The following is a 22,599-nucleotide window of genomic DNA, read 5'->3' as shown; positions in this document are numbered from 1 at the left end:
TTATGACTAGACACTCCAGCTCAGCGCCAGGCTCTTCTCCCAGACATGCTGATGTTTGCCTTGAGGTTTATTAGCCTGGGCTGGGATGTCAGCAACACGGAACAAACATATGCTGGGTAAGTTCCAATGGCGTCATGAGTGCATAAATGGGCTGTGGATTCTGGTGGGTCATGGCGACCCTTCGCCACCTCTTTGTCTCTTCCCAAGACCTCTTGCCTTACCACTGGTAGGTAGCAAATGTTTCAGATGCCACAAGACCCTTAGCTGCTAGGTCTTGAGAAAGAAGGCTGGGTTCTCATGGGGTGCACAGCACTCCAAGTTTTCTTTCCTTAACTGATCACGTAAAAAGACAGCCTTGACAGCCCTGCAAGGCAAAAACCTAGCTATTTTATTCTGTTCGGTATTTTATTTAGTTCCATCAATAGAACTATATGGGGCTGAGTGACAAGGGGCTGACCTACCTGCTGGGGACACCGGGCACATCAGAAGCAGGAACAGCACCTGCATTTGGAGCCATCATGTGACCCGGTTCAGGGATCTTGACCACGTAGGGCACAGGGGGTGTGCCTGGCCGCCTATGCACTATCCCAGAGTTCTCATCTCGAAAGCCAGTAAGCGAGGGGATAAAGATGGACGTCTTGCTACAGCCGAAGGGGAAAAGCCAGAGCTAGCGAGGTACCCATGTGAACTTGGGAGTAACTGGTATGATTTAGATCCTGCCACGGTCCAACAAAGCATTCATCCGGGTCCTCTGAAGACGCGACCCCTCTGCTTGTGAAATCCGTATCACGGAAACTTCCCCAAAAGCAGAGAAACTGGTATCATGCTTCCCCCGCACCCAACTTCAGCCTCCACAATGACCAGCATTCTGTCAGTCCCGTGGTCTCTACCCATTCTTTTCTTCCCCTGCTCAAGTATTTTAAAGAAAATTTCAGACCCCGTTTGATTTCACCCTGAGGATTTTGGTATCCTGTTCCCTTAGGACTGCTGAACAATAAACACCCAGCAGCCACCCCAAATGGTCAGCAATGTCTTTTTAATACAGATGTGGTACAGAATGTTTAATTACAGCAGGGCAGTGATCAGTTAAATAAAATTAAAAACCTTTATTTTCCCAAATATAAAATTGCTAAATTAATGTCTTAAAAGAAAATATAACATGGTGACAGCTTTAAAGTACACCACCATTCACCACAGGATTTATGATTTACCAATTACATACTCCACCATTTTGGCAAAAGGATGAAATTCTTAAAACCGTTTATAAACCTAATATAGTAAAGACTGTATACATCTCCATATTGCACATTTTTATGTACAAGAATAAAACATTAAAGTGTATTGCGTATACTGGAACAGCACAAATTTATCACAATTAAACTTAATGCAGAAGCTCATGTGAGTATTAAAAATGTAGAAATGTAATACATATATGTACAGAATGCCAGGACTGTATTAACAATGGTATGTACATAACAATATACTGTACTACTTTGTACTTTTCAGCATAGTTGTGTTTATTAATATAGGCCTTTGGTTCTAAACTGCTTGACTAGTTTTAAGCTCACATAATTCCTTAAGCTTTCGTATTTTTTTAAATGCAAGGAAATGAGTATAAAAGCACTAAATCTCCTGGTTCACTGGTACAAAAATTACAATGGTCAGTTCCCTTAGGTCATCAAAAACTAGTCACAAAAATAGTTCTTGTATTCAACCTGAATGTGCCACAGGAAAAAAAAAAATATTTTCAAGATTTTCCAGCTTAGCCTCGAGGCAAAACGTCCCCCAGGCATCAATGTCAGTGCGGCCCTCCCTGCCATGTAGATCCCAGAACCTTTTTTTTCTGTAGGCCATCTATTCTAACACTACTCTGCAAGGAAGAATAAAATCTAAGTCCAGCTCAAGAGTGTCTACCACACCTTTGTTAAGACACAACGAAAACTTTGAATATTGCCAGTGAGATTTAAAAAAATATGTGCACCTTCTTACAACTCCTATAGAAAATCTGTTATGAAATAACATAGTTCTTTACTTCCTTTCTCTCCCCTTCCCCTTGGTTCTCCCTGTGCTCGGTCTCCCCAGTGACTGGCTTTGGAAAGCATCCTGAGTTTGCAAACGACAAAGCAAGTCCCCGCACACGGGCCGTGAGGTGTAATCACACGACCGAAGACGAGCTGGTCATCCCGTGAACCATTGTGCTTGTTGGAGTCCCACTGATGGCATTGAAGATGTGAAGGGAATTCGGTAAGACGCTCGTCTTCTCCTCCAGGGGGCAGATCTCGAGGACAGAAACACAATGTTACTGAGTGCAACACAATGTTACCATATGCAATGCAATGTTGCCATGTGTGACACAATGTTACCATATGCAATGCAATGTTGCCATGTGTGACACAATGTTACCATATGCAATGCAATGTTGCCATGTGTGACACAATGTTAACCATATGCAATGCAATGTTGCCATGTGTGACACAATGTTACCATATGCAATGCAATGTTGCCATGTGTGACACAATGTTACCATATGCAATGCAATGTTGCCATGTGTGACACAATGTTAACCATATGCAATGCAATGTTGCCATGTGTGACACAATGTTACCATATGCAATGCTATGTTGCCATGTGTGACACAATGTTACCATATGCAATGCAATGTTGCCATGTGTGACACAATGTTAACCATATGCAATGCAATGTTGCCATGTGTGACACAATGTTACCATATGCAATGCTATGTTGCCATGTGTGACACAATGTTAACCATATGCAATGCAATGTTGCCATGTGTGACACAATGTTACCATATGCAATGCAATGTTGCCATGTGTGACACAATGTTACCATATGCAATGCAATGTTGCCATGTGTGACACAATGTTATCATATGCAATGCAATGTTGCCATGTGTGACACAATGTTAACCATATGCAATGCAATGTTGCCATGCATTTATCATATGTAACGCAATGCAATGTTGCCATGTGTGACACGTTACCAAGTGTAACAAAATGTTACAGTTTAAGGCAATGTTGCCATGTGCAACACAATTTACTGAGTATAAGGATGCAAGGAGATATTTCTCAAAGTGTTGCACCCCACATCACACACGCAAGTCTACATTCACTCCATCACATGAGTGACGCGCACCCGGAAAGCCTGGCTGCTGGTTTACAGAGGGAGATGTTCGGCTTATCTAGTAAATGGCTGTTTTCAGGTGAGGATTATAAGGAGAAAGTCAAGAACAGCACATTTTGTTTCTTTTACAAAGCTAGTGAATGGAGAGCCTTCTACGCTCACCAGATCGTAAGGCAACGTGAGGTCTACTTAAGGCAACGTGAGGTCTACTTACATGTGCTTGACTGGGACACAACCTAGCCTTGACCTTGAAAAAACCTTCAAAAATGAATTTGGAGCATTTGTGTTTCTCTCCTGCCTCCTTTTCTCAGGGTCTTACAGATTTTATCTTGGGAGAGGGTGGCTACTCCTCTGACCCTGAACAAGTATCTTTCCATGCCCAGTGGTGCCTGGAGGGATCTGAGTGTAGGTCTTCACCTCCAGCAGAGGCTCCCCTGGAAACACCAAAAGCAAGTCTACCCCCACCACGGCCCTTCAGGGGTTCAAAGGGGTCAGTCTTCACAGCTATTGGCATAATGGGAAGTTCAAGGTGCAGCTGACAGCAAGTGCATTAAATATCCCTGTACTCTGGGAGTTTAACAGTTTCAGCCCATGATCTCTTACTACTTTCATCTTCTCTGGTGCCCCATGTTGGCACCCACTGACCAAACTCTCCATTCTATAGGAATCTGGAGGCTCCACAGAAAAGATCTCAAGTTTTCTCCAAAAATTGGTTCCCATGAGTCCCTCCTGTTCTGCTTATTCAGACATTCATTTCTCTAATCTTTTCAATTTTTTTCTACTTTTTTTTTTTTTGAAATGGAGTCTCGCTCTGTTGCCCAGGCTAGAGGGTAGTGGCACAATCTTGGCTCACTGCAGCCTCCACTTCTTGGGTTCCAGGAATTCTCCTGCCTCAGCCTCCCGAATAGCTGAGACTAGGGTGTGTGCCACTACGTCCAGCTAATTTTTGTATTTTTTAGTAGAGATGGGGTTTCACCACGTTGCCCAGGCTGGTCTCGAACTCCTGACCTCAGATGATCCACCCGCCTTGGCCTCCCAAAGTGCTGGGATTACAGGAGTGAGCCACCACATCTGGCCTCTACTTTTTAAAATGTCCAGAAGAGGGTGCTTTCCTCTGCCCATGTACTGTCATTATGCCAATGTCTGCAGTTGCTCAGACTCAAAAAAGTAATAGCTTTTTCTGAGTCAGATTATCAGAAAAATAAAATTTAAAAATGACATTACCATCCCAGCTGAACATGTTAGCATGGAGGAGAAAAAAAGCAAGTGAGTTACAGCTCACACACTGACGTTCGTTTCCTGCAATGAAAATGTCCTAACTAAACTGTCGGGGGATAGGGTAACTCCACAAACGGCCCTGGCTTCCACTGTGCCAGACTGAAGGACGGTAATGGAGGGGCCAGACAGAGCAGTTCTGTGTTATCAAGGTGCTAATGTCAATTATAAAGAAAGGACAGTGACTGAGACAGACCCCTCACAAAAAAACAATGTGGATGCTGCTCTAGGCATTCCCTGGGTACGGGTCACCGTCTCCTCTGTGACAACTGAGCCCACACATAGAATCCTACTGAAGAAACCCACAGGAAGGAGATAACAGCAAAATAATCAGGGAAGATGGCCGTAGTGACAAGGAACTTAAAGGAAGAATCCACTGGGGCGCCAAGGCCCACTGTACATCGTCAAAAATGGAATCAGTCTGTATTTTTAAATAGCAAAAACATTGAATGCAACAGGTAATTCCTTAAACCAGGTTGGCAAGTCCTGCTTTTTTCAAAGAATTAAAGGAATACAGTTGTCAGAACAGTATGGATATTTTCATGTGAGTTTTTCCTTTCTTTTCCCTTTGGCTAGACGGGGGTGGGGAGAGAGAAAGCTTAGGAAACACGGCCACCTCTTAGAGCCACGAGGAGGCAGGCCCGCTCTCCCCTGCTTGCTGTAGATAACAGCATATGAGCAATCTGTCAGCTGTTCCCAAATGACCTGGGGCTAGAGCATGGCAGGAGGGTGGTATGCTACATTCTCCTTCAGATGTCACAGTTCTGGAAGGATATCAGGTGGCCTAAGTCATGATAGGGTGTACTTGAAACCCCTAACCAAGGACTCCAAGTTGTTGGAGCCAGTGCGACCCTTACCTGCTCGTGCATGATTTCAGAAAGCTCCTTCGCCATTTCCCTGTAGTTGGCTTTCATTTCTTCCTGATACTCGAGCTGGTCTTCTTTAATCAGACGTTCGTTTACTGCCAAAGCTTGACCGCAGGCTTCCACAAATTGCCTGGAATGGTACAGGTGGGAGAAACAAAGGCACGCAGAGGATAAGTCATGAGTCCAACCAGCAGCATCTCTCTCCCGAATGAGCACAGAAATGATCGATACTCGAAGAGAAAAATATGCTTTCAGTGTGCTTTACCTGAAAACTTCCTTAAGCAGCTTCACTTTATTGTCAGGGTATCGCTTTGTGTTTGTGTCATCTAAGAAAGCTCGTGCATATGCTAGTGGGCCAGCATTGACCTAGACAAAGAGCAAAGATTTTCAATTGCATTAGCAAGAAAATCACCATGATCATCTGTTCAGTTTCAGTTTGCAGGCACTAAAAAGCCTGTTCGCGTGAGCTACTCACAATCCCTGCCTTCCAGGAACTTAAGCCCAAAAAGAAACCACAAAGCTCACTCTGTTGCACACCACTTGATTCCATGATCTCAGCCATCTTCAGGACACTTGTGATGTTGGTTTACTTTACGTAAGAAGAAACCAATGCTTGGAAAACTTAGGGGCCTGTTCAAGTTTGAAGAGTCAATAAGCAAAACACCAGAGATCACAGCCCAGGTCTTCCAAATCCCCGTCAAGGATTCTTACTTCCAAGGTGTTTAGTTACTGGGATTTGTGCTGCACTACACTGAACTAACAGGCCAATCTGGTGAATTCAGTGAAAAATTGAAAAATACAGTAACTATTCCAGTTTTTAAAAACAACTGTTCATTTCATTGAATGGTATAGACAGCCATGGGCAAACTGATTTGCTATCCTGGGATGAAGTGAGCATTTGTGGTGTGCTGGAGAGCTAGATGTTAGGAGCAGACAGCACGGTGACTGAACCAGAACCCTGCACCATCCTTGCAAGCAGCTAAGAAGGGTCTGCTGATTCTGGATAAGTAAGTAAAGGTAAGAATGTGGTGAGAAAGAAGGCTGGACACACTGGGATGGGAAGAAGAATGTTCCAGGCGTCTGAGACAGCCTGGGAAAGAACGTGACTATGTGGTCACTGCTTGATATTTCCCGGAAGGTCTGGTGAGCTTAGCAAGGAATTAGGGGAGCTCTCCGTGTGTGGTTGTGACCCATGGTAGGCAGGACTTGTCTAGCAATGGCAGGAAAACTGAGCCACAGGAACTCACACCAGATGTGGAGAGACAGGAGGGTTCCAGGTTCCAGCCACAGTGGTCAGAGGGGGACCTCTGAGCTGGGGGCAATGGGTGAACAGCCCAAGATGCGTGAGGGTGGAACTCAGCATCAGGCTGGTGCGTGGGGGGAACCATATTCATCACCTGAAGATGACCCAAGTGACTGATTGTCTAAAATGATACGAGACGGTCCGTATTTGAAGAAGATAGAAAGAGGAAGGCTGATGAGACTCCATAAGGTATAATAACAAGATCTTGGAGTGCAATGACAAGAAGCTCCACAGACAGCTCTGCCCAGTAAAGCTGCAGCGCAAGTGAGCTGCTTGATGAAACGATTACAGAAATACGCAAATAAAACGATAAAGTTAATTTCCTCTGGCTGCAACTTTGTTGTTACTTTGGTAGATATGAGTATAAACTTAATCTTCTCATTTTAACATGGAATTTCTTGCTTTTTAAGATGACTGGGAATTTTATAAAACACTAAGGTTACCATCAAATTAGCAGGGCATATTTTGCCTTTTACAAAGCTCAATGGTCCAGCCCTACCCTGGACTGGTGCCACACCCCTCCGGTGGCCTTTCCACAGGGGCTGGATGTTCCCAGATCATGTTGATTGAGTGGTTTTGTTTTTAGCTACAGAAAATTGTGGCCTCTGGACCTGTTACATAATCACTCACGTTGCTGGAATACTTATGTTCACTTGCTAACTTATTTTGGCACATATGTCTTTGAGACTATAAGGAAAGAGATTAAAAACATCTGTAAATGCTTTTGTGGTGAATGACACAAAAATGTTGGGCAACAACTCATGGTTCTTTAGCGTGGATCTGATGGGAAGTTGACAAAATATAATTTCAGAAAGTGAACCAAAAAAACCAAAACCTATGCATTATAATCTACATGTAACTTTCATAAACATACCCTTCTTGAAAGATAGAGCAGTAGGACATACACATACATATATACACACATGTACATATACATATGAACAAACATGTGCTTGAACTACATACACTCAAAAATACCAGAAAGTAAGAGTCATACTTGTTACTGGAGAAAGTGATTAAACATTTACCAATTAACTAGGAAACCAGCTAAGTAAGATAACTTTTTAAAAACCTCTTATTAAAGTATAATATACAAACGGGAAAGCACATATATCACAAGTGTATAGCTTGATGAATTTTCACAAACTGAACATATATGTTAGTATCTAGATCAAACATGATCTTTTCAATAAATTGTGTACATCACTTGGAAGGTCATATAGAAAAAATATATCCTGACCCTCACACTATAACATACACAAAAATCAATCCCAGATGGACTGCAGACCTAGATGTGGATGCTGAGCAAAGGAGGAAAACCTAGGAGAACATCCGTGAAATTCTGGAGTAGACACAGATTTCTTAAAGAGAACATAAAAATGCTACCAATAAAGAAAAACTGATTGATCGGGCTATATTAAAATAACGAATTCATTAATCAAAAATGCCATTAAGAGAGTAAAACTTAAGGTACTTTTTTGGATACAATTTTCATAGAAAACAGCAAACAACAGTTTTATAGGAAAATCTACTGCTCTCCACATTTCTTTGTATTTAGAAGAGTCTTGATGCTTCTAATCAGGCACGCAGAATTACCCAAATACTCACAAATCAGGGTAGTGTATGAGATCTGGCTCTTGTCCCCACAGACAGTCAGTCCTCATGGGGTGGGAGACAGGGATCATGAGGTTTCCTCCCCCTCTGATATCAGGAGAAATGTCACAGACATTGGGGGAAGGGAGCAGGGATCACTTGGTAAACCGAGGCTCTCAAGTAGACCTTGTTGGTGGAAACGACTCTCAAGTCACCCAGGGGCAAGGGTTTCCCCTGCTGCCCTCCGGCCTGCTGTGCCTGGCTCACCTGAACACTCACGCTGCCCTGGAGTTTGAGCTGCAGTTTGATCATGTCCACCTCGGCCGAGGAGCACAGCTGCCGGAGCTCCGCCACCTTCTTACTCATCTCGTCAATGGCCACCTCGATGGGGTTCAGGTCAGTGTGGTGCTGGTACATGACAGGGATGCGCTTCTTCACATAAGGGAAGCAGTGTATGGCTGCAGAGGGTGAGCCCCAGAATTACTGCACGGCTTGCACAAGCTTTAGTGTTATTGAGCTGATTATTATCAGAAGTGATTATTACAGATGTCATTATTACTTACATTTTTAAAATAAGGAACCCAAAGCTTGCCAGAGACACATACTACTACTTGGTGGAGCTAGAATATTGTCTTCCTTTACAGTCGTGTAGCTCATAAAGTCAAGAGAGTTGGGTCCTTGTTATCCTTTTAATGTGACAAGCGTGTCTTTCAATAAATCAGGTTATCATTCCCCACTCAAACCTTCCTTGGAAGCTCTGAGGTCTGAATGAGTTAGTGGATATAAGATGACTTTGACAATATAAAAAAGACTAAACAATTTTGAGATACTACATAACAGATTACATCCAGAAAATAGTTCCATAAAAATATCCTTGAGAAAATTCATTTTTGTCCATAGAATAACTTTGAATCACATGCTAAGTTTGCACAAAGCTGAGAAATCAGTAGAAAATAATAAATAGGAATATATTCCTAGGGTGGACACGGTGCTTACACCTGTAATCCTAGCACTTTGGGAGGCCAAGGCTGGTAGATCACTTGAGCCCAGGAGTTCAAGCCAGCCTGGGCAACGTGGCAAAAACCTAATTTTTGTAATTTTGTAAAAAATACAAAAATTAGCTGAGTGCGGTGGTATATGCCTGTAGTCCCAGCTACTGCGGAGGCTGACATGGAGGGCTTGAGACCAGGAGGTCAAGGCTGCAGTGAGCTGTGATTGTGCCACTGCACTCTAGCCTGGGCTACAGAGTGAGACCCTGTCTCAGAAAAGAAAACAAAAACCACTCCCCTAAAACCCAAACCAAAAAAACACAAAGAATATACTCCTAAGCAAAGGATTTCATGAACCAGAAATTCACAAACTTTTGGAGCTGTAGTGCTAATAAAGGTATTTTGAAACTTACAGCAATGAATAAGAAATAAAAATAAAAATATTTACTTTTTCTTAGATATTTTTTAACAAAAAAATCTGATTAATATTGTTTTCCTTTAACATAATGAGATACCTAAACATCAACACAAAGGAGTTAATTTAAAAATGAACAGAAAAACAGCAGGTTCTCATTTGCTACTTCACATTTCTTGTTGCTCTATATAACATAGAAATATCTATAATATTCTCACTTGACATATATTTACTAATAGGCAGTAGATATGTACTTAAAAGCTTATTTTTTTTTTTTGAACAAGCAAACGTCAGATGGGAGTGGTCCTGATCTCTAGTTAGCAAGTGGCTAGGGAAGAGTTTAATTGGGAAGGACTCATCACAGGATGGGAAACAGGGCCAGCCCCTGTGAAACAGAGTTCCGATGGGCCACCCAACATCTGGACAAAGGCGGAAAACATGTCCACCCTGAGGCAACCACATTTGTCATGTACTTATAGGCCTGCTGCCTTTTCCCAATGTTTTATCAGTGAAAGGTGAAGGGTTCCTGACTTGGTTTCACAGATTTTAAGTGGTAGCACTGGGGATCCACAAAGCTCCCTGGTAGGATGGTGAGGACTCGGCCTCACTGCTCCCTAGTCAGGGAGGCAGTGCTTGCAGAGGCCTGCTTGTATTTGGACTGAGGGCTGTGCTTCAGGGGAAGAGTGGGGCTGCCTTCCTGTTTCTGAGGAAGGAGGTCAACTCCAGGTTCCCAGTCTCCTTTTGCTTTCTCTGGAACACAGATCATGTTCCACCACGGGTATATTTACTCATCTGGGTACTGTTTATCATCTGTCTCCTCTGGCTAGAATGCCAGCTGCACAGGCCCACAGATGTCTGTTTCATTAGCATGCCAATGGGAACATGGTCAGTGTGCAATACATTTTGATGAATGAATGAATGCATTACTGCCCAAATGGCTGCATGAGAGTCCAAACTGGCTCTGGAAGGTGGACAATTAGGTGACCGACTGAGCCAGCCCTTTAGAAAGGAGGACGGGGAAGGCCCAGTGATAAGTATGGTGACTGCTGGTCTGTGTGTCTTGAATAGAAAGTGGAGGGCCGGAGGCTAATCCAGGTTTGGAAGACTCTGGAATAGTGACTGGGAAGAAACTCCTTGGCAAAAGTTCCATGAAAGAAGGAGCAGAGGCTTCTCCTCGCCCCCCTTCTTTGGGACAGGCTCAGAAATTTCCACTGAAGGAGGCTGGAGGGTGATCATGAGGTTTTTCAAATGATCGCACAGTTACAGTCAGCTGACTGGGAACTACCCAGGAAGGTGAGCCTTTTCCTGGTGTAGAGGGCAGGCAAGGCCTGGGCTCCCTTTGACCTTTGGAAGGCCAAAGGTTAGGTAGGAAGCAATGCAATGGAAGAAGAACCTGAGGGGTTGATAACTTGAGGGAAAACCCTCAGGTCCAGCCTTCAGAATGCCCTGGTGTGTGTATCTAGCTCAATAGCAGATGAAATCTAGCAAAAAATGAAGAACATTCCTTCCCCTGCTTCTTACTATTTACAAAGTTATGACAATATAATGAGATAAGTGTCCTAACTCGCATTTTACAGATGAGGAAACTAAGGCATAGAGAGGAAGAGTGATCTGCCCAAGGTCACACAATGAGGTTGTGACCCAGGCCTACAGGACCCCCAGGACAGCCTCGCCATTGCTTAGGCTGTCTCAACCCACAGCCGTGGACGGCAATGCCCAAGCCAACAACACAGGTGTCTGCCCCACCTCTCTCTGCAGCGCACTCTCTGTCCCCTTGTTCCCGCAGATACAGAGCATTACTCAATGTGCTTTATCTAATCTAAAGTAGTCTCTAACAAAATGATGAACTGTAACCCTGGAGAAATGTGCCCTGGGAAAACAGCCTATGGCAATCAATGTTGATGAATCCGTACACTGCCTTAACAATAACCATACTAAAAAATCCTGACCCTGACTCAGCAGTGAATCAGGTTTATTAAAGGCAGCAGTTCTCTAATCTGAGCATGCACCAGGATAACCGGGAGGGCCTGTTGAACACAAAGAGCTGGGCCCCGCTCCCAGAGTTTCTGATCCAGCAGTTTCGGAGGTGGGGACCTGGAACTTCCATCTCTAACAAGTTCCCTGGGGGTGCTGATGCTGCTGGTCCTGGACCAACCTTGGGTAACCAGTGACTTAAAGGGTCAGAAGGAAAGTCATCACAGCTGAACCATAAACACTGTAAGCTGGTGATTCCCATAAAGTGATTCCATCTCGAAGTGCAGTTATTTGGCTTAATGAGAATTTGCTACTGATGTGTGCATTAAAAAAATAATTAAATTATTTGAGGTGGGGTGATGTTTGTGAGGACAATATTATGTGTGCTTTATATATGCTGTCTTCTTATTTTACAAGCAGGATTTGGGACACTTTAAGAACACAGTTTTGTTTTAACTTTTATCTCATTTCCCTCATAGGGAGTGTGAAAAGCTCCCTGCAATACGCTGTCCTGGGCTAATTCATAAAAACCTGTATTTTTTTTTTTTTTTTTTTTGGTAACAGCTTTACTGAGATACAAACACCACGCCATCCAATCTGTCTTTTTAAAGCATACACGTCGCCGGTGAGAGCTGATAAGCACCTGGGTGCAGCATCTCCACAGCGCTCCTTCCGCTTATTATGAAAGTGTGTATTAATTACCCAGATAGAAACCCCAACTTCCGGGGAGCAGGCCCTTTCCTGGTCTGACTTAACTAGAGCCACTCTTTGGAAGACGTGTGGTGAAAACTGGCACACCTGGCATTCTGAACGGCCCTCCCACTGATATTTCTTGGTCAAGAAAGCATTTTATGTTAGGTTACCCCAGTGATGTCACTGACCCTAACGAGGCAGGGATGGGTCAAGCTCTCCCACAGAAGGTAAAAATCACCCCAGGATGACTGGACACTTGCCAGGGACCAGGAAATGATGCAAAACACATTTCCCAGAGTGGGTTTTCACTGGCTAAACAGTGCCAAAGGGATCAGTGAAAACTGCCTAAGCTGGACTCGTGGATAGCCACTGAATGCAGTGAGCTTCCTGGCAGAGAAAGCATTCAAGTGGCAGCTGGCCAGCCCCCGGGGGCAATGATGTGGGGCGATCCAAGCTCACATCCCATTTACTCACAGCCTGAGACCGCTGAGCAGGTCCATGCTGGAACCTGAGATGGGTGTGTGAGACGGGTCCCTCCCTGTGCGGAGACCCAGGACTGAGTGTGGCTGCTGGACCTGGAGTCCATAAGTCACCTTAGACTGTGTGCAAAAGCATCTGGGCACATAAGGCCCGCCATTTTCATCAGATTCTCAGAAGGGTAAGTGACCTTAGATTGGATATGAGCGTCTGGTCTTGTGGAAGAAGGAAGTGTCAACAGATAAACAGAAAAACATCCCAAGTATTCAAAAGGAAGCACTAGATAAATGTGAAACTGAAAAGGGTGTGGTGTGGGGGTGGCTAACTGAGCTCGAAAGGCCCTTCCAGTCCTGAAGCTTCTGAACCCCTCTGGACAGCTCTTTGGCAAGGCGTCCGGGCTCGTGTCCATGTGGCTTCTGGGGCCCATACCTGTCAGGATGGTGCGCCGTTTGCACTGCTCTTCCACCCCGCCCTGCCTCTTCCCGGTCTGCGTAAATGGCATCTCAAACATGAAGCGGCGGATGTTGTGGGATCTCTCAAACTCTGTTTTCCTTTCTTGCAACTCTTTTTCGTCAAAGAAGGGGATGACATGAGTCACCTGGATGTACGCATACTTGGAATCCAGATCCTTAGGGTTGACCTTTAATTGAAATAGCACAATGGGAGATTGGTGCTCCGTGAAGGAATCACTCAGTCCTTACCTACATGGTATTTTCCAACGTTTTATTATTAGTAAATATAACGGAGAAAAGAGTACAACAAACATCCACACATCCACCACTTGGATCAACAACTGCTAGCAGTTTGCTATATTTGTTTCAAATATACATACACACACACCTATGTATGTGCACACACACACACACACACACACACAGACTTTTTTTTTTCCAGTGGAACCGTTTCAAAGTAAGTGGTACACGTCAGGATACTATAGTCAGCTTCTCCTAAAAATAAGGACATTTGCTTCTATAACCGCAATACATTATCATGCCTACCCAAATTACCACTGATTCCCTAATACCATCCAATACCCAGTCTACATTAACAAGTTTTCAAGTGTCTCCAGAATGTTAGTTATAGATATCTGTGTTTGGATCAGAATCTAATCAACAATCACACTTTACATGTAGTTGTTATGTCCCTAGTCACGTTTAATTTAGAAGAATTCCCTATCGTTCATCTTTCCCACAACATTGAATTTTTTTTTTTTTTTTTTTTTTTTTTTTTTTTTTTTTTGAGACGGAGTCTCGCTCTGTCGCCCAGGCTGGAGTGCAGTGGCGCGATCTCAGCTCACTGCAACCTCTGCCTCCAGGGTTCAAGCAATTCTCCTGCCTCAGCCTCCCGAGTAACTGTGACTACCGGTGTGTGCCACCATGCCCAGCTAATTTTATAGTTTTAGTAGAGACAGGGTTTCTCCATGTTGGTCAGGCTGGTCTCGAACTCCCGACCTCAGGTGATCTGCCCACCTTGGCCTCCCAAAGTGCTGGTTTTCTTATTGAATGACCTCCAGTCTGGATTTCTCTGATTGTTTCTTAAACTGCATTTTTAATATATTTGGCTTAGAGAGATGAATGTTTATTTTAGCAATAACGTTTGGAAGCTAGGCCTCCAAATTATCATTAATCTACAGACAGCTGAGATTAGATGCAACAGCTGCAGATCAATTAATTTAATACAGGTACAGATTAATCTAGACTAATCTAATAATAAATTTAGTTTCTGTTTAACACATAAATGCTTTTAAAACCACATTGCTAGAATTGGTGGTACTTTCATTTCTGTGACATGATAGAGAATTAAACATAGGCATTTCCTATGCAGAAACAAAAGCTAATTTATTAGGAAGACAAATCAACAAATCAATTTTGCACATTTTAATTGTATTTAACCTTCTAGAGCAATAAAAAGGGACACAAAAGAAATGACTGTGCAGAGCACATGGAGACCATACTGGTATAAGGCAGGCAAATGAAAGAGAACTGTTCTCAAAACAGAGATGATTGTGAAGAAAAAATGAAAAACAGATGGAAAAGTGCCTGAAACTTTAGAAGAAAATACATAAAGTCATAGGAAGTTATTATTTGGGCCAGACTCGGTGGCTCACGCCTATGATCCTAGCACTTTGGGAGGCTGAGGCAGGCAGGTCACCTGAGGTCAGGAGTTGGAGAACAGCCTGGCCAACATGGTGAAACCCTGTATCTACCAAAAATACAAAAATTAGCCAGGTATGGTGGTGCGCTCCTGTAATCCCAGCTACTCGGGAGGCTGAGGCACGAGAACCTCTTGAACCCAGGAGGCAGAGATTGCAGTGAGCTGAGATCGTGCCACTGCATTCCAGCCCAGGTGACAGAGCCAGACTCCATCTCAAAAAAAAAAAAAGTTATTATTTGTATTTTAGAAAAAGCCATTTGGCCATTCATTCTAATTGTATCCAAACCTATTAAAACTTAACTTTCTTTAGCAGGAATAATTTAAAGGCAGTGGGAGTGAAACCGTCTTGCCCCATGTTTCACCTTCAGGAAGCAGAGGGAGACCTGACTTCCTGGAGATGTCCTGAGGAGGGTGGGACACACAAAGGTACAGGACAAAGGTGCAGGTTCCAAAAGGGTCTTCATGAGAACAGAATGCCAGAGGACAGCTCTCTAAGCAGAAAATGATCGCCATTCCCACAGTCACGCTGTTGGTGAGTTCATTCCTTGGCCTGTCCATGTGTCCATTCACCCATCCGCCCATCTGTTCACCTGTCCTTACATCCAGCTGTCAGTGATAGAGTGGCAAGTCATGTGCTACGTGCACGGAGAGGTGCAGTGAGTAGCAAAGCCACGGGCCTCATTCTGTCAGAGTTTCCGAATAGCTGGACTAAAAATGACATATCCCATCAGATGTTAATTATTTTGTAAAAGTAGATGTTTTAAAAATTAGGCGATAAAGATTTTTTAATGTCAAGCATGTAATGGAAAGCACTAAAGGTATTAGGAAGAAAATACACCTGCCACTCATGGCCAAGGATCCTTAATATTTTTCTTGAGTTTTTTTCTATACACATTTAAAAATATATAATATGTAATCAATCACAACATTACATTGCTATGAAACTTATCCAAACATGGTCATACCTTGCCAGAATCCTGTATCATTTTGACATTTTCAGAACCAAACTTATCCGAGTACAGTTTAAGGAGTCTCTGAGAAATTTCCGACAGCGGGGTGAGTTTGGGTTCCTTGTAAATATACTCCTTTCCATCTTCATCTTCAAAGAATCCCTGTGACATAAAGCACAATTAGAGCAATCCCTGAATGTAAGCCTAAGGCTTACCACCTAGGAAGTGTTCTTTTATTACAAGGGGAAAAAAAAGGAATGAGTCTAAAAATCCTACTTAAATGGGTTTTCTGAATGAGAAAGAAAATGCTAATAACATGAAGTCTAGGGGCAAAGATAAAGGAAAAACACAAAATTGCAAACTTATTCAAGAATGCAGTCATTAAGTGTTGAGTGAAATGAGAGATTTTGGAAACAAGACTGTGCTGTCCCAGGGAAGTCTAATGGGAGTCAAGCCTGTTTCACTTTCCCAAGAAGCAAAACTCACTAGAAAATGATGAGCAGCCCACGGCAGGCAGGCTCAGAAGGGGACATGCCTCCCTTCTCCTGACGGCTCCCATACACACAGGATTTTATGGCATGAACTGAAGCGTTTGGGGGTCTGGAGTAGGTTTAGTAAAAGTTATGTAAAGCTTGTAAAAATTGTATTTTGCTTTACCGATGAGAAAAAAATATTAAAGACCTGTAGCTCAATATCAGAAAATATTTTCATATCACCAGTCATCATCTGTTTTAGCACCAATCATGTTTGACTACAAGGCTTAGAATTGCATGGGAAGTGAAAAAGGTTGAAAATTAAAAAGTCCAACTGGGGTTAATGTTTAAAAGAAAATTTTTTAAAAGTTTCTCATGTAAATTAAGAGAGAGAAAATGGTGCACAAAACAGTAAAAAAAAAATGCAAGCTAGCATGAAACAAAAAACATCCACATCAAACCAGGAGTTTAGATGCAGTAATTTCACTATATTACTTGCTTTTTAGGCATTTACTGTAATTACCTCCACATCTGTTTCACTGTCTGTAAACTGGTATTGCTATAAAGTTATAAAAGACAATAACAGAATAAATTGAAGGTTATATAATGCTCATAGAAAACCACATGCCCTAAATATATGTATTATAATTTATACCATTTAATAATGTTAGAGACTTGAAGGTTAAAATTTAAGTTAAATTTAGATAAACCCTTTTCTACAGGGTTTCTGAAATACTGTAATTGTAAATATACTTGTGGAGATATTATATTACAAAGGATAAAGATGCACAGGCACAAAGGACACCAGAAAGTCTTAATTTTGGTTTAAAACATGCAATATATATATATATAAGAAAACAGGTGATTTATTTCTGTAAATGGAATAAAATGTTAATTTTTTTGGAGTTTGTAATAACTAGACAGATAAACATACAGACTTGAAAAGGAAACTTGCAAACCACACTGAAGTACCAAAGATGTTGTAAGAATGTCTTATGGAGGAAGAACTTACCGCTGCCTTAAGAAAGTAATAAAGAAAAGACAGGAAGAAAGAAAAAAAGCAGAAAGTTTACTACTGAGGAAGATAAGAATCATACTAAATATGACAAATTCATCAAATTAGCAATTACAGAAAACAGAATTTATAAGATATAACTTTATTATTATAGTTTTTTTTTTTTTTTAAAGGACTTAGGACAGTCTGCAGAATGGACAGGAGGCTCACCTGCCCGAAGAAGGCTACCCGGAAGTAGGTCCCCAGAAGCCTGCGGCCCGAGTGCATGACCTCGGTCACTTTGCTGTAGGCTCGGTGCAGCGTGTCATACAGATGGGCCAGCCTCTGGAAAGCAGAACAAAGCCCATTTCTTCCCATGTGCAAACAGGAGAGTCGATTTTAAAATAACAAATGTGATAATGGAGGTGAAAAGTCCTCGAACTTGAGTAAAAATACACACACACACATTTTGGCTGTACAACTTGTAGTGATCACTAATGAATGGTAACATTTCCCACCCAAAGGCCAGCCCACATGTGAGGACCCATCACATTTCCACATTAGAGTAAGCAAACCCTGTTTTCAAGTTAAGGTGCGATGTCAGAGATGGTTCCCCAACGTGATTCTTGGCCTTTGCTTTTCCTGCTCCGTTTGATATGCCTAGAGAAACTGGATGACCTCCCAAGGCCAGGATGGGCAGAAGGGACACCATTTTTTCACGCAGGTGGAGTAAGGAAGCTTTCTGAGAAAAGGGACACCTGGTGATCACAAAACTCTGTCCATGGCAGCCTTTCAAAAGTGGGGTGCCGGGTGGTTACCCTGTAGTTTGAGATGTGGGGGTCTCCACAGAGGCGGGGCCCAGGTCTGGGTGATACCCGATGACTATTTGGAGATGATGACTGGCCACCACCTTCAGCGTAACGTGGAGGGTCAGAGACTCCCCCGCTCATCACTGGCCCGTGGCCTGCTTCCTCTCTCGCACATACGCGGGTCTGGGTATATGTCACAGCGTCAGGCTCTCAAACAGGGAAAAAACAAAAAGGCACTCCCATACCTCAAAGTCCCTCCGCTTCTCATAAATGGGGATGATGAGTTTGTAGATGTCGGCGATGAGCTCATAGCGCTCGGCTTTCCAGAGTCCATCTGCGCACTGCTCAAGGAGCTCCATCAGCACGTCCTGATCAAAGAGGAGGGCCAACAGCAAGAGAAGAGCGTTACGGGGAATGTGACATGGCACCCCTTGCAGAATGCTAAGTGCTAAGACTGCGAGGAGGAACTTTTCACAACAGACAACATGTGTCAACACTCACTTCCACACTTATAACAACATTCTTTTTTAGGGAGCCATTTTTTCATCACCACATTCTTTTTTAGGGAGCCATTTTTTCAATCATGGTCACAAGCAAAAGCGAAAAAGGATCACCCTCCACCACTGCATAATACGTGGAAAAACCGACACTGATACCATCACAGGGGCTCTCAATTTTTGTTCCTAGTTGTCTTAATAAATATCATCTAGAAATTTCTTTTTCTTTTCTGAGGAACAATGACAATGCTAAGACATGGAGCCTTACTAAGCATGATTTTAACATAAATTAAAGGGATTTAGTGATGGAGTGTGGTGGGCACCGTGCCTGCTTCACCTTAGACATTTCTACCAATTGAAGTTTGAGTAGTTACTCTGCTTCCACTAAAGCCCTTGAACTTTGGAGGAAGTTAACACTACCCATGGCTCAAGAATTGTGGCCTGGACTTCCACTAATCAGCACAAATCTGTTTCCTGGCCACAGTCATTGCTTCATCATGGGTGGACATGTGACCTAAGCAGGCCAATCAGGGTGAATTTTTTGGACCCCAGCTTGGAATTCTAAGAAATGCTCCTACCAGACTGTAGCTTGGCTGAGCTGGCATTCATCTCATGGCCATGGAAGGGGGCCTGTCTGCCTTAGTAGCAGAGTGAAGGGCCTCCCTTCTGCTGCCCAGCAAAGTGATCGTGTCATGAATAACTCTGTTAAAGGTTTGGATTGATTGATAATCTCTCTGTGGAATGTCCCAGTGGGATCCAATACTTGATCTCTAATGTTTGAGCCCATTTTAGAAGGGTTTCATTAATGATGCTGAATTAATTTTAATTTGTTGATTTGTTATAAATAGCTTTGGCAAGGTGTCTATTCAAATCTTTTGCTGATTTTTCTACTGGATCGCTTATTTTATTATTGAATTTTGAGAGTTCTTTGTGTGGTGTGGATAAAAGTCCTTTACCAGATAGGTGATTTGTAACTATTTCTCTCAATCTGTGGTTTGTCTCTAGGTTTTTTTTTTTTTTAATATTAAATTTATTTTAGCTTTTTTGAGACTGGGTCTTGCTCTGTTGCCTAGGCTGGGGTACAGTGGCATGATCTTGGCTCACTGTAACCTCTGCCTCCCAGGAGCTGGGATTACAGGTGTGCACCATCACGCCTGACTAATTTTTTGTATTTTTAGTAAAGATGGGGTTTTGCCATGTTGGCAAGGCTGATCATGAACTCCTGCCCTCATGTGATTAGCCTCAGCCTCCAAAAGTGCTGGGATTACAGATGTGTGCCACAGTCCCAAGCCTATACCTAGGTTTTCTTAACAGTGTCTTTTAAAGAGCAGAAGTTTTTAATTTTACAAAGTTTATCAAGTTTTTATTTTCTGGATTGTGCTTTTTATGTTATATTTAAGAAATATTTATCTAACCCAGGTTCACAAAGATTTTCTCTTATGTTTTCTTCCAGAAGCTTTATAGTTTTACATATGTGTCTATTTTACATTTTACATTTTAGACTATGATCCATTTTGGGTTATTTTCTAATGAAGTGTAAATATTCTTTTTTGCATATGTATATCCAATTGTTTCAATACCATTTGATGAGAGACTATGCTTTCTCTATTGGATTGCCTTTGAAGCTCTGTCAAAAATCAACTGATCATAAGTATGTGGGTCCACTTCTGGACTCTCTGTTTTATTCCACTGATATATGTGCCCATCCTTGTGCCAAACCACAGGACATTTTTTATGCTATTGTAAATAGCACTGTTTTAAAATTTTGATGATCACTTTAAAGAAAAGTGCTTTATTTGAATAAGATTAAATATCATCCAGCTTGTTTCTAAAAATTATATTAAGTAATCATGAACTATATAGTAAAACCATAGTATAAGAATGAAGAAGGTTAATTTTTGTATACTAATCTTGTATGCTGTGATCTTGCTAAATTGACTTAACAGTTTTAGGAGTTTATTTTCCAAGTTCTTTGGGATTTTCTCTTTATAACTATGTCTTATGTGAATATGGAAAGATTTATTTCTTTTTCTTGCCTTACTACACTGGCTAGAACCTCCAGCATGATAGTGAATAGTCAGTAAAGCAGGTATTATGGTCTTGTTCCCAGTTTTAGGGGCAAAGCATTCAGTCTTTCACAATTAAACATGACAGTAGCTATAGGTTTTCTGTAGACAGTCTTTTTGTTTTCAGGTTAAGGAAGTTCCTTCTATTCCTCGTTTTTTTTTGTTTTTTTTTTTAATTATGAATAGATGTTGAATTTTGTCAAATACTCTTTATGCATCTACTGAGAAAATCATATGGTTTTTCCTATTTATTCTGTTGATATCATGAATTAATTTGATTGGCTTTTCAATGCAGAGTCAACTATGCACTCCCTGAATAAATGCTACGTGGTCATGATGCATTTCTCTGTTTTATGTATTGCTAGATTCAATTTACTAATGTATATATTTTTAATTTTAATTTTTTTTTTTTTTTTTTGAGACAGAATTCCACTGTCGTTGCCCAGGCTGGAATGTGACAGCGTGATCTCGGCTCACCACAACCTCTGCCTCCCGGGTTCAAGCGATTCTCCTGCCTCAGCCTCCCAAGTAGCCGGGATTATAGGCATGTGCCACCACGCCCGGCTAATTTTTTGTATTTTTAGTAGAGACAGGGTTTCTCCATGTTGGCCAGGCTGGTCTTAAACTCCTGACCTCAGGTGATCCACCCACCTCAGCCTCCCAAAGTGCTGAGATTACAGGCATGAGCCACCGCACCCAGCCTTCAATTTACTAATATTTTATTAAGGGTCTATAGTTGCTTTTGAAAATGTTTATATCCTTCACAATACTGTAACTGAAGGGCAAGGCCTGTGTTATTCATTACCAGCCCTAATGTTTCACTACAGGACTAATGCCTACAAAGATTACAGATTCAAAGTAAATAAACATTTTTAAAGCAGTTGTGACTCAATTTACCAGAAAACGCTATCTAAGCAAGACCATTTACCTCCTGCGTCATATTTATAGCACACGAGTCATGAAAGTGTCATTTGTGTGACTGAACTCTGTACCGGTGCTTATTAAAAGGTACATCAGTTTTCTCCTGCTTTTATTGCAGGTCTCATAAATACAAACACTAAAGCCAGATACATGTAGTAACCACCATAGCAGCAAAAAACACGAAGAAATCAGAAAAGGTTTTCACACCAACTCTTTTCCTTTGTATCTGCATTATAAAGAAGTACGTCCTTTTTTTTTTTTTTTACAAGAGTCTCATTCTGTCGCCCAGACTGGAGTGCTGTCGTGCAATCTTGGCTTATTGCAACCTCCGCCTCCTGGATTCATGTGATTCTCCTGCCTCAGTCTCCCAAGTAGCTGGGATTACAGGCGTGTGCCACCACGCCCAGCTAATTTTTGTATTTTTAGTAGAGACAAGGTTTCATCATGTTGGCCAGGCTGGTCCCAAACTCCTAACCTCAAGTGATCCACCCACCTCGGCCTCCCTAAGTGCTCATGCCTATAATCCCAGCACTTTGGGAAGGCACGGTGGGTGGATTGCTTGAGTTCAGGAGTTCAAGACAAGCCTCAGCAACATAGTGAAACCCCATCTCTATAAAAAAAACAAAAAAATTAGCTGGGCATGGTAGTGCATGCCTGTAGTCCCAGGTACCTGGGAGGCTGAGGTGGGGGAATGACTTCAGATGAGGAGGAGGAGGTTGCAGTGAACTGAGATTGTACCACTGCACTGCAGCCTGGGTGACAGTCAGATTCTGTCTCAAAATAAAATAAAATAACCTTAATTTTTACTAGGCTATATAATCTATGTAATCCCACAGGGTCTCATACACATTGGGTAGTCTAGTATCTATCAGATGAGTGAATCAATGTGTACTTTTCTTAGTAATATTAATGATATTACTAGATAATAATAGCTGTCCTTGTCTGTAAGGAAATAAGCTAAGATTCCCTTTACCAAAGCCTTGCATTTCTGGCATATCTTAGGTCAAAG

The 22,599-nt window shown here is 42.2% G+C and overlaps 1 protein-coding gene across 10 annotated transcripts in view; it reads right to left on the bottom strand.

Annotated features, from left to right (window-relative positions):
• Nucleotides 1–1,019: 1,019 nt before the first annotated feature.
• DOCK9 (dedicator of cytokinesis 9) overlaps nt 1,020–22,599 on the bottom strand; it is a 296,690-nt gene continuing 275,110 nt past the window's right edge. For 5 of the 10 annotated variants that reach the window (XM_055244502.2, XM_055244508.2, XM_055244499.2 and 2 more), the window contains 8 exons: nt 18,352–18,474; nt 17,529–17,642; nt 15,846–15,992; nt 13,156–13,366; nt 8,446–8,636; nt 5,548–5,648; nt 5,274–5,412; nt 1,020–2,278 (listed from right to left, as the gene is read on the bottom strand). In XM_055244502.2, the coding sequence (XP_055100477.2) occupies nt 2,156–2,278; nt 5,274–5,412; nt 5,548–5,648; nt 8,446–8,636; nt 13,156–13,366; nt 15,846–15,992; nt 17,529–17,642; nt 18,352–18,474 (1,149 nt within the window). In that variant the 3' untranslated portion in view covers nt 1,020–2,155. Of the gene's footprint in view, nt 2,279–5,273; nt 5,413–5,547; nt 5,649–8,445; nt 8,637–13,155; nt 13,367–15,845; nt 15,993–16,826; nt 16,863–17,315; nt 17,322–17,528; nt 17,643–18,351; nt 18,475–22,599 lie in introns of all 10 variants that reach the window. The other 5 variants (XM_055244506.2, XM_055244498.2, XM_055244501.2 and 2 more) reach the window with 2 other exon arrangements.

Source organism: Symphalangus syndactylus, chromosome 15 (assembly GCF_028878055.3).
Source record: "Symphalangus syndactylus isolate Jambi chromosome 15, NHGRI_mSymSyn1-v2.1_pri, whole genome shotgun sequence".
NCBI lineage: Eukaryota > Metazoa > Chordata > Mammalia > Primates > Hylobatidae > Symphalangus > Symphalangus syndactylus.
The sequence above is the reverse complement of the archived record's forward strand: the minus strand, read 5'-3'. Positions and strand labels throughout refer to the sequence as shown.